The sequence below is a fragment of the Hemitrygon akajei genome, chromosome 30 (assembly GCF_048418815.1).
Source record: "Hemitrygon akajei chromosome 30, sHemAka1.3, whole genome shotgun sequence".
In the NCBI taxonomy this organism is placed as follows: Eukaryota; Metazoa; Chordata; class Chondrichthyes; order Myliobatiformes; family Dasyatidae; genus Hemitrygon; species Hemitrygon akajei.
The window spans coordinates 8,522,460-8,535,181 of record NC_133153.1 but is presented as its reverse complement, the minus strand read 5'-3'; the positions used below and the strand labels follow the sequence as shown (position 1 = coordinate 8,535,181).

At 40.2% G+C, this 12,722-nt stretch overlaps 1 protein-coding gene across 10 annotated transcripts in view; it reads left to right on the top strand.

The window, feature by feature from the left end:
- arnt2 (aryl-hydrocarbon receptor nuclear translocator 2) overlaps positions 1-12,722 on the top strand; it is a 383,517-nt gene that overhangs the window by 245,586 nt on the left and 125,209 nt on the right. For all 10 annotated transcript variants that reach the window (XM_073032942.1, XM_073032941.1, XM_073032949.1 and 7 more), the window contains one exon: positions 223-374. In XM_073032942.1, coding sequence (XP_072889043.1) covers positions 223-374 — 152 coding nt within the window. The remainder of the gene's footprint in view (positions 1-222; positions 375-12,722) is intronic.

The following is a 12,722-nucleotide window of genomic DNA, read 5'->3' as shown; positions in this document are numbered from 1 at the left end:
TACATTCTTCTCACTACTTTTGTATCATCAGCAAATTTTGTTTCAGTGAGAATGTGAGGAGACCAAGTCTGTGCACAGCATTTAAAGTAAGACCTTACCAAGGTCATGCACAAAGACAATCAAGTTTAATACAGTAAATCTATATTGTAAAGCTTCCATTAGTTTCATGTTCATAAATCTTGAATGCCATATATCTAATAATTATACCTATTTTTCTCCAAGGTTGTGAAATTGAAAGGACAAGTCCTATCAGTGATGTACCGTTTTCGAACAAAAAGCAGGGAATGGTTATGGATACGGACAAGTAGTTTTACTTTCCAGAATCCCTATTCAGATGAAATTGAATATATTATCTGCACCAATACTAATGTAAAGTAAGTATAATTAAAGAATGCGTTCATATGTAAAATAGATAAATGGGCCAGTCGAAAGTGAATTATAGGTTTGGTTCACATTTAACATGATTACATGAGGATGGGTGTATTCATCAGCTGTTTGGTTCATCGTTTATTGGGCATGCCAGATGGCATTGAGTAAAGATTTACTGGAGAATGCAAACCAGAACCTTCTATTTGTTAAGTGGGTTGAAAGAATCCTTGTGCACAAAGCAGTATGCAGATACAGCAAGTAATGTTTAAGATCCCTAAGCATTCACAGGCAATTTGATGTCAATGTGGCACTGAGACCTGTGTCAATACAGCTGAAACCTCACTTTTCTATTATTGCTAATCCTGTTTCAACAAGTAATGCAGAGGGCTATGGCAGGAACAGTATCATGTATGTCTGTAAATGAAATTGCTCCTTTATTGCCACATTGGGTTATCTATCAAAATATTTCCTTTGCTTCTCCCTAATGAAATCTAATTTGTTTTCTCTGTTTCCAATTTCTGAAGAGGGGTCTTGGACCTGAAAAGTTGGCTGTTTCTTTTTCAACAGATGCTGCCTGACCTGCTGAATGCTTCCAGCATTTACTGTTTTACATCTGTAATTCAGTCTCAACCATTCAGAAGTTTGGACTAAACCTGTCCTTGCATCTCAAGGTCAGAGGTGAAGATATTCACTCATAATTACACAATATTCAGTGGCAATTGAAGCTCTGCAGGAAATGCAACAGTCCAGGTCTGCATGCAGCAAGACCTGGACCATGTGCAGCTTTGGGTTGCTAACATCGACAAGTCACATCCCAGCCACAAAAGGGCCAATCAATGAACATCTCCAATTGGAAGGAGAACAACCACCTATTCTTCATATTCCATAAAGTTGCCATTGTTATGTTTCTTGACCCCACCCAACCCTATCAACATTATAGGAGTCATTATTAATCAGAAATGTTGGTGGGCCAACTACCTAACAACTATGCCTACCAGAGAATTTTAGTTGCTTGGCACCTCTACTGAGAGATCCCTGACACCCCAAGGTCTTTCCATCAGCTATGAATAGCAAAAGTGTAATGAAATATGGTTTACTTGCTTGGTTGAGTTCATTATCAATAACTTTTGAAAAGTTCAATGTGATCCGGGTCAAAACAGCCTGATTGATGGGCAACTGATCCAGCTTCCCAAACATGCATCATCTGTGTTGCTGCTGTACAGTGACTGCAGTACTAATAGGCATATAATTATTCATTGAGGTTTCTTTACAATGCCTTCCAAGCCCATGACTTCAACTGCAAAAAAGGAGAAGGACAGCAGATATCTGGAAAGAATAATAAGCTAGCATTGTTTTCTTTGGAACCAAGGAGAAATTTAATAAGGATATATTGAGTTACTAGCCACTTTAGAGTAAATCGGTTAGAGTTATTTCTTTTAGCAGAGGGGTCAAGAACCAAGAGGTATATTTAAAGTAATAAATAAAAAGACAAGGAGAGTTGAGGAAAAATATTTCACCCAGGAGGTAGTAGCAACCTGAATGGGTAAGAGAGATAGAAAGTCTCACTTTATTTAAAAGGTACATGTGCGGTTGACGAACCTTAAGTTGTAGGGCTTCAGACCTGGTGCTGGAAAGTGGGATTCACTGGGTCATAGAGTTGGGGAAACTGAAGCTGTTGTAATTAGTATGATTCTGAAGACAGGACCCCTGCCTAAAGCTGAAGGCACAGAAGAAAGAAATGAGGATAGGAGTGAGAGATTCTTCAGGCATTTTGTGCAGGAAGAATGCCAACATGATGCCCATAGCCATACCCTTCATTTAAGTTTGGATTATGTGTGGTTTGTATCTTGAATTATTAGTTTTCTGTTGAACAAGGCTTTAATTACCAATTGTCATCTACTGCCTGACAATATAAGCAGATGCCTTCTCAGCTGCTCATTTTGGCCCTCCTTAATTCTATATGCCGTTTAAAAAATTTTTTTTATGGCAACTTGTATAAAGGTAAAACATGCAGAAACAAGTAGGGCACAAGTAAGGAATGTTGATAAACAAAGAAACCTTGTGGTTCAAATATATGGTTTCCTGAAAGTGACAACACAGAGGTAAAAGGTGGCGAAGAAGGCATATCCTTGGGCTTGTTTTGCTGTTGTTTAGTTGCTTGTTGTATTGTGTTCTGTGTTATTCTGCTACATTGGCACTGGGATATGTGGGGACACTTGCAGGCAGCTCCCAGCGCATCCCTAGGTATGTTGATTCTTAACGCAAGTCATGCACTTCACTGTATGTTTCAATATGCATGTGATAAATAAATCTAAATCTGAATCTGGCATGCTTCCCTTCATAGGTCGGGCCATAGTATGTGAAAATTATGTTGCAACTTTACAAAAACGCTATTTAGACTGCACTTGGAGTATTATGTACATTTCAGGTTACCACACTGTAGGAAAGATGTTGTTACACTGGAGAGAGTGCAGATATATTCATCCAGAAGCTGTCTCAATTGGACCAGTTATGGGGAGCTTTGGACAGGCTGAGTTTGTTTTTCTTGGAGCAAAGGAGGCTGAGAGGTGACCTGTATATGTAATAATAAGAAGCATATGTAGGATATAAAGTCAGAAAATTGTTCCCATGGTATAGAGACAAGGAAAGAGGAAGGAGTATAAAATGGGATTTGAGGGGAATGTTTCTCAGACAGAGATTAGTTGATGTCTCAAACATGCTGCTAGAGGAGGTTGTTGTTCTTGTCCATGCCTTGTGGTATGTCAGGCGGCAACCTTGACGTTGCTTTAGCGTATGTCTATTTGATACAAGGCCGAGTTGCTAGCTTGACAGCCAATCCCGCACGGATGGAAAGCGTGCAAGGAGCTGGCTGGATTCGAACCAGAGACAACTCACCTCAAAGTCCAGTGCAGATGCCACTATACCACCAGCCAGCTTAGAGGAGGTGATGGGATTCAATACAATCTGTATGCTTAAGAGACATTTGGATGGACATATAATTAAGCAAAGCAGAGCAGGACACAACCTAATGTGGGGAAATAGGATTAGTGTATTTAGGCAGAAAGGTAACTTGGACATGGTGTGCCTAAGTTCCTGGTTCTGAACTGTACAACAGTTATTTTATTTGTGGTATCCCTTGATAATGGCGCTCCTCTCCTGCTTCTATTCTATTCTGTATATACACTCAGTGGATATTTTATTAGGTACAGGAGTGGAACTCAGTGTTGTCTTCTGCTGTTGTCGCCGATTCCACTTCAGGCTGAACTTCTTGTAAGTTCAGAGATGCTCTTCTGCACACCACTGTTATAATGTGTGACTATTTGAGTTACTGTCATCTTCCTGTCAGTGTGAACTAGTCTGGCCATTCTCTGACCTCTCTCGTTAACAAGACATTGTGGCCCACAGAGCTGCCACTCACTGGAGTTTTTTTTTTGTCTTTTGCACCATTCTCTGTAAATTCTAGAGACAGCTGTGCATGAAAAGCCCAGCAGATCAGCAGTTTCTGAGATACTCAAAGTTCAAAGTAAAGTAAATTTATTATCAAAGTACATGTATGTTATCATATGCAAGTCTGAGATTTGTTTTCTTGTGGGCAATAGCAGTAAGTCCAAGAAACGTAATAGAATCAATGAAAGACCGTACCAACAGGACAAACAACCAGCGTGCAAAAGACAACAAACTGTGCAGATACAAAAGAGAAATAATAATAATAAAAAATAGATAAGCAATAAATATTGAGAATGAGATGAAGAGTCCTTGAAAGCGAGTCCATATGTTTGGGAACAGCTCAGTGAGACAAGTGAAGTTGAGTGAAGTTTTTCCACTAGTTCAAGAGCCTGATGGTTGAGGGGTAATAATTGTTCCTGAACCTGATGCTGTGGGTCCTGAGGCTCCTGTAGCTTCTTCCTGATGCAGCAGTGAGAAGAAGGCATGGCCTGAGGGGTGGGGATCCTTGATGATGCACGCTGTTCTCCTGAGACAGTCCGCCATGTTGATGTGCTCAGTGTTGGGAGGGCTTTACTCATGATAAACTGGACCATATCCACTGTGTTTTGTAGAATTTTCCATTCAAAAGCTTTGGTGTTTCCATACTAGGCTGTGATGCAACTAGTCAATATACTCCCTACCACCCATCTATAGAAGTTTGTATAAGTCTTAGATGTCATGCCAAATCTGCACTAACTTCTAAGGCAGTAGAGGTACTGCCATGCTTTCTTCATAATTGCACTTACGTGCTAGGCCCAGGACAGATCCTCTGAAATGATAACAGCTGAGGAATTTAAAGTTCTGACCTTCTCCACTTCAAATTTTCCTATGAAGACTGGCTCATAGACCTCCAGTTCCCACCTCCTGCAGCCAGTAATCAAATCCTTGGTTGATCTTGCTGAAATTGAGTGAGAGGTTTTTGTTGTGGGACCACTCAGCCAGTTTTTCAATCTCCTTCCTTTATGCTGATTTGGCCAATGACAGTAGTGTTGTCAGCAAACTTACATATGCATTGGTGGTGTGCTTGTCCTCACGCTCACAAGTATAAAACAGGTCAAGCAAGGGGCTAAGCACATGGCTGTGTGGTGCACCTTCGCTGATGGAGATTGTAGGGGCAATGTTGTTGCCAGTCCAAACTGACTAGGGTCTCTAATGTGGAAATTGAGGATCCATTTGCACAAGGAGGTATTGAGGCCAAGGTCTTGAAGCTTATTGATTAATTTTGAAGAGAGGATGGTATTGAATACTGAGCTGTAGTTGATAAAGAGCATCCTGATGCATGCAATTTTACTGTCCAGCTGTTCCAGAGTTGAGGGAAGAGCCAATGAAATAGCATCTGCTATAGACTTGTTGTGCAGGTAGGCAAATTGGAGTGGATCCAAATTGCTTCTCAGGCAGGAGTTGATATGTTTCATCACCAGCCTCCAAAGCCCTTCATCACAGTGAATGTAAGTACTGCTGTAAGATAGTCATTGAGGAAGGTTACCACGTTCTTCCTAGGCACTGGTATAAATGAAGCCTACCTGAAGTGAGTGGGTACCTCAAACTGCTGAAGTGAGGGGTTAATGATATTGGTAAACACTCTAGCCAGTTGATCAGCACAGGTCTTTAGTATTCAGCCAAGTATCCCATCTGGGCTGGATGCTTTCCATGAGTTCACCCTCCTGAATAATGGTCTCACATGGGCCTCAGAGACTGAAATTACAGGATCATTGTGGGCTGTGGGAGTTTGCGAAGGTTCTTCCATGTTTTGACGGTCAAAGCTAGCATAGGAGGCATTGAGCGCATTCCACTGTCAAAGTCATTTTAATGCCTTTTTCCCATTCTGATGTTTAGTCTGAGCAACAACAGAACCTCTTGATCATGTCTGCATGCTTGTGTGCATTGAGTTGCTGCCACATGACCGGCTCCTTTGATATTTGCAGTAACGAGCAAGAGTACAGGTACACCTAATAGAGTGGCCACTGAGTGTATGTGCATAGTATTGTCTTTAATTAGTCTGCACAGAACAGTATAGCACAGTACAGGCCCTTCAGCCCATGATGTTGCACCAATCTTTGAACCTCCTACAAGATCAATTCAATGCTTCCCTTCCACATAGCTCTTCAATTTTCTTTCATCAATGCATCTCTGTAAGATTCTCTTAAATTTCCCTAATGTGTCTGCTTGTATCATCTGGCAGTGTGTTGAACACACTTAACACTCCCTGTCTAAAATTCCTCCCTCTGACATTCCCTCTATACTTTCCTCCAATCACCTTAAAATTACACCCACTTGTATTAGCCATATTCTCCCTGGGGGAAAAAGTGCTGGCTCTCCACTCTTATCTATGCCTGTTATCTTCTTATCAAGTCATGTCTCATCCTCCAAATTATCCTCCTAATTTAACTGTTCAGCCAACTTGCCTGATATATGAATATTTTTTCACAAGTTATTTGCTAAAAATTATCACATATTGGCATTGTTTTCTCATGCAACAGACTGATATATGCTAGAGGAATACTTATGATCATGGATATAAATTTCTGTTAACTTGTTTTCTAGCTTAAAGACTGTATGATCTGGAGAATATTGATTATCCTAATCATCATTCATTCTGTGCAAGAAGATGTTGTTGCATCTTCTATCTGTGCACGATGGTACTTAACACAGGAGTCATAACTAGGATTTGAATGAAACTTGTTTAATGTATTTTAAAATGCGCAGTTCATCATCTCTCACAGCTGCCTATTCTCTGTAATTAGAATGATACCTTGACATAAAAATAATTCAAACCAACTGATACCCTGAATTTTTAACTTCTAGTCTTGATGGTCTTGTGCTACATGCCTGAGGTTTGAATGTGCCATGAAATGAAAGAACTATTTTATGATTTATGACAGGTTTAGTATATAAAGACCTATCCTTGGAACACTGGAATATTCTGTGATCTAATCTCCTGTACTGCTTTGTTGCTGTGAAATTATGTGGTCAAGTTAATTCCTATTTGCTGTGATCATTCAGAGTAGAAATGTCTTATGGTATTAATTTCCCTAGATTTTGAATCTGGCATTTGCTGAGCATGGGCAGGAAGACAATAATCCACAAACAGCATGACATGAAAACAAAAAAAAAATCTGCAGGTACTGGTAATCTGAAATAAAAACAGAAAATGCTGTTCTAATTCATCAGATCAGCAGTATCTTTGGAAAGAGAAACAAGTTAATGTTTTGGACAAAGATTCTTTGTTAGAACTGAATGATGTAGGTGTTCATATCTTCCATCTTAATTTAAAAAGTATCTTTATTTTATGCATAGAACACAGAACAGTACAGCACAGGAACAGGCCCTTCAGCCCACAATGTTGTGCTGAATCAGCTAAAGAGTATACCAAAAACCCAAAACACTAATCCCTCGTACCTACACAATGTCTGTGCCCCCTCATCTTCCTCACATTCATGTGCCTATCTAAATGTCTCTTAAAAGCCTCCAATGTATTTGCCTCTACCACCATACCAGGCAGCACATTCCAGGCATCCACCACTCTTTAAGTAAAATACTTAACCCTCCCATGCCCATGCTCATGCCCTTTGAACCAATCCCCTTAGCTTCAATGCATGTCCTCTGGTATTAGACATTTCTACCCTGGAAAAAAGATACTCCCTGTCTACTCTATCTACATATGCCTCTCATTATCTTATAAACTTCTATCAGATCTCCCCTCAGCCTCTGCCGCTCCAACGAAAACAACCCAAGTTTGTCCAGGCTCTCATGATAGCACATGCCCTCTAAACCAGGCGGCATCCTGGTAAACCTCTTCTGCACCCTCTCCAAAGCTTCAGCACCCTCTTATATCTGATCTCTTGATGTAACCAATAGTGGTGGTTATTATTGCATGCCTTTTAAACCATTTTTACAAGTAATGGACTAATGAACTCTTTTACGTGAGGTAACATTCTCATGGTAGCAGGATTATTTTAAATGATTGCAGATAAAATTGTGACTCATCATGTAAAATCTGAAAAGTTCAACTATCCATGAAAATTGGATCTAAAAAGCAGATTGACATTTTGAATATGTTTAATCTTGCATTAGGCTCAGTGATTCAGTAAAGTTGTATCAGACATGAAATGTTAAATGTGTTTGTACTCTGATCAACACATTGATGAAGAAAACAACTAGAAGATGTACATACATGAAACACAGATCCATAATGCACAGGAAAAGGACCTTTAACTCTCAAAGTCTGTGCCAGCAGTGTTCCCAGGTTAAACTAAATTTATCCATATTCCTCCACTCCTTGCATGTTAATATGGACATCTAAATGCCTTTTAAGCACCACTATTGTGTCTGCAAGTAGAACCTCTTACAACTTTGAGATTTGTCTGCTTACGGCTAGCCACAAAACAAGAAACCCGAAAAGAATCCAATGAAAAAAGAAAAACCAACACCCAATGTGCAGAGAAAAAAAAATGGAAACAAACTACAGCATTCCAAACCAAATTGAGTCCATAAACCCAAATCCCCAGAATAGTCCCAAAACCTTGGTCTTCATCTAGCAGGGCAAATCGCTGTAGAGCGAGTGAACATCACAGGAGAGTGAGCTAAATTGGCCTGACCTTCACTTCCGGTCCCAACAACCTGCCTTTCCAGTCTATTTGGACCAGCATTTAAATCATCTAAACACTGGGTTGTCCCCCACACTTGGACTTGGCCTTGCCGCGGTGATAGGCTCTGGGCCTAAACCTCACTGCCCAACCCAAAGCCATTCGTAACCTCTCCAAATCAGCTCAGTGCTTACAGCGATCCAGTCTTACACCTAGTTTAGGTGGACGAGCATTGAAACTCCTCTGACTTAATTCCTCACCAAATCACTTGGTCTAACTCCATCAGCAACACTGTCTTGAACATGTTATGTCCGACTTTGCAGCACACCAGCACAGCTCATCCCTGAAGTCAGCTTCGCCTTCTCTCACCTCTTCATTGTTTGCAGTGATAGTTTACCACAATTTTCCTCAGAAAAGTGTTATTAATGTTGTTTTTAGTTGCATTTCTAACCTTTTGAACTAGCAGTAAGCTAGCGCCCAACTTCAGTAATGCCAACTTAAACCGGAAATTCTCTGTGCAAAAAAAAGTCTTCCTTCACACATTTCCTTTAAACTTTCCACCTTAAAGTTATGCTCTGTAGTCTTTGATATTTCCCTCCTGGGGTAAAAAAAAAACTCTGATTATCTATCCTATCTACATATATATGTCTCTCATAGTTTTATAAACCTCCATTAGTTCTTCCCTTAGAAAACAATCCAAATCTGTCCAACCTCTGCCTATAATAAGCTAGTAGTCTTTTATATCCTCTCCAATGACTCTGCATTCTTCATGCAATAGGGTGCCAGTGCCGCACACAATACTATGCACCTAACCAAAGTTTTGTTTACAGCTGAATGTGCTTTAGTTATTTTTTTTTATTAGTTTTTTTATACATTTTCTACATAGCTACAGATTAAAAAAAACCCGGATCAAAATGAAGAACATTGATACAGTGCAAAAATAAACATACAATAATAATATGATACGAAGTAAGATAATTGAGAAAGCACCCAAATTGAAGGCATGTAACATTAGTATCCTCCCCAAGCCCCGCAACAAAAAAAAACTCCAGACCAACCACAACACACTATAGAGAATATAAATCAGGATAACCAAACCCCCAAAACTGTAAATACACTTAGCAACAGAAGATATTAATGCCTACTACAAAAAAAAAGGAGCTGAAAGCAAGGGACCGAAAAAAAACCTTAGTTAAGAGGAAAGTTATGAAAGTACTCAATAAAAGGTCCCCAGACCTTATAGAACTTTAAATCCGAATTAAGGACTGAATAATGAATTTTTTCAAGGTCTAAGCAGGCCATAATATCGTTAAGCCATTGAGCATGTGTGGGCGGGGCAACATCTCTCCATCTAAGGAGGATTAAACGTCTAGCCAGGAGAGAGGCAAAAGATAATATTCGACACTTAGTCGAACTCAGGCGTAAATCTGTCTCACCCCAGAAACCGAACAAAGCAATTAAAGGGTTAGGTTCTAGGTGGTGATTCAGAATATACGATAACGTTATGAAGACATCTTTCCAAAATTTCTCCAAGCTAGGACAAAACCAGTACATATGAATGAGAGAGGCCTCGCCCCTTTTGCATTTATCACAAAGCGGACTGATGTTAGGGTAAAATCGAGATAATTTAGATTTAGACATATGGGCTCTATGAACAATCTTAAACTGTAAAAGGCAATGGCGAGCACAAAGAGAGGTTGAGTTAACCGATTTGAGAATCGAGTCCCAAGTCTCATCGGATAAAGAGGTATTTAAATCATGCTCCCATGCCATTTTAATTTTATCCACAGGGGCACGTCGTAGGGCTGCTAATTTATCACGAATAAATGATATTAAACCTTTACCTAGTGGATTAATAGAAAGAAATAAGTCCATAACATTTTTCTCAGGCATTTCAGGGAAGTTAGGGATTAAAGGAGTAATAAAGTGTCTAATTTGGAGATATCTAAAAAAATGAGCATTAGGCAGATTGAACTTAACAGAAAGCTGTTGAAAAGAGGCGAAGCGATTGTCAATAAAAAGATCTTCAAAATGTCTAATGCCCTTCCTATACCAATCATGGAAGGCTGAGTCATACGTAGTAGGTAAAAAAAGGTGATTATGTAAGATAGGGCTAGAAAAGGAAAAACCATGGAAACCATAAAATTTCCTAAACTGAGCCCATATATGCAAAGTGTGTCTGACAAGAGGATTAACTATTAATCTGGACAAACTACTAGGGAGTACAGAGCCGAGAAGTGCAGAGATAGGCTTTAGTTATTCTTTACTACTTTTTTTCTTGCACCTCTGCAGATCCACAATGAATGTGAAAACAACAGCCTGTTTCAGAGAGCATTGAAGAGTCACCCACAAACGTTGGGTTTGAGCTTGCATATTGACTAGATTTCTACTACTGTTCAAATTAACCCATTCTTTTTATCTAGATGATCTCTCACTGTCTGAATTGCACTCTGAATCTGGGGATTAATTGATGTGCCCCTGAAAAATGGTGTTTTAGTCAACCTAAGACAGATGGTACAACTAATTTATGATGAATGCAGATAGCATTAACCTTTAACATCTCTGCAGGTGGCTAGACTTCATGAGGAGTGCAGTTAAATACACCGTGTACTTCATAAGCCAACCTGTACATTTAACAACTGACAGAAGATATCACAGAGGTGATTATGAGTCAGAAAATTCATGGTGCATTGTAAAAGAGAGTAAGCTTGATATTCTGAATTGCAGTGTCAGCATTGGTGATAAGTTGGGTAGGTGGATGGGTGAGATGCGAAGGTGGATGGATGAAATGTGCTGTACCCCCGAGAGAAAGGACTCCTAGTTGCCAAAAAAAAAGTGGGTCAGGACAGCTGTGGAATTTAGTGATAGCCTTCTGCTTTTCCAGCAACTTGTTCTGCTCAGTATGTCCTCTGCTTATTCTCCAGCCAAAATGCATTTCAAGGGAAATACCATGCCCATGAGCATGAATATAAGATCGTATGACATAGGAGCAGAATTAGGCCATTTGTCCCTTTGAGTCTGCTTTGCCATTCCATCATGGCTGATTTAATATCCCCTAAAACCTCATTCTACTGCCCATTCTCATAATCTTTGATGCCCTGACTAACCAATATTCGTCAGTCTCTGCTATAAATATACTCAATAACTTGGCCTCCTCAGCCGTCTGTGACAATGAATTCCACAGATTAACTACACTCTGGCTAAATAAATTCTTCCTCATCTCAATTCTAAATGAATGCCCCTCTGATCTAAGGCCATACCCTCTGGTCCTAGACTCACCCAGAATAGGAAGCATCCTTTCTACATCCACTCTGTCAAGGCCTTTCAATATTCGATAGGCTTCAGTGAGATCCCCCCCTCATTCTGAGTACAGGCCCAGAGTCATCAGACACTCCACATACATGAACCCTTTTATTCCTGGAATCATTCTCATGAACCTCCTCTGAAACCTCTCCAATGCCAGCAAATCTTTTCTGAGATTAAGGGGCCCAAAACACACCAAGTGTGGTCTATCCAATGAACTCAGAAGGTCGGGCAGCATCCGTTGAAAGAAGCAGTCAGCGTTTCGGGTCGAGACCCTTCGTCAAGACTAAAGAAGGAGGGGGCAGGGGCCCTATAAAGAAGGTGGGGGGAGAGTGGAAAACCAATCAGAGGAAAGATCAAGGGGTGGGGGAGGGGAAGCAGGGAGGGGATAGGCAGGAGAGGTGAAGAAGGAATCTAAGGGGAAAGCACTATGGGTAGTAGAAGAAGGCAGAGTCATGAGAGGTGCCCCCTCCTCCTTTAGTCCTGATGAAGGGTCTCGACCCGAAACGTTGACTGCTTCTTTCAACGGATGCTGCCCGACCTGCTGAGTTCATCCAGCTTTTTTGTATGTCTTGATTTGACCACAGCATCTGCAGTGTACTTTGTGGTCTATCCAATGCCTCGTAAAGCCTCAACTTTGAAGTGGGAATATAATGGGTAATATGATGATACAGTAGTTGGTGCTGTGGACTCACAACACCAGCAACCCAGGCAACATTTCATTTTCTGTATTATCTCTGTTTTTGCACATTCACATCACAAAATGCATGCATTTTCTCCTAAATCTCAAAGCTGTATTGGTGGTTTGTTGATTGTTGTAACTGACCTTTTCATCTGCGCTAATGGCAAAAAAGAATTGAAGAAGATTTGATAGACATGTTTAAGAGAAAGTAAGTTGCTGGTGTATGAGGAAATAAGAAGAGAAAGAATGAGACCAATGGTATTCTTCACTGGGACAGAGCATGGACCTCATGGGTC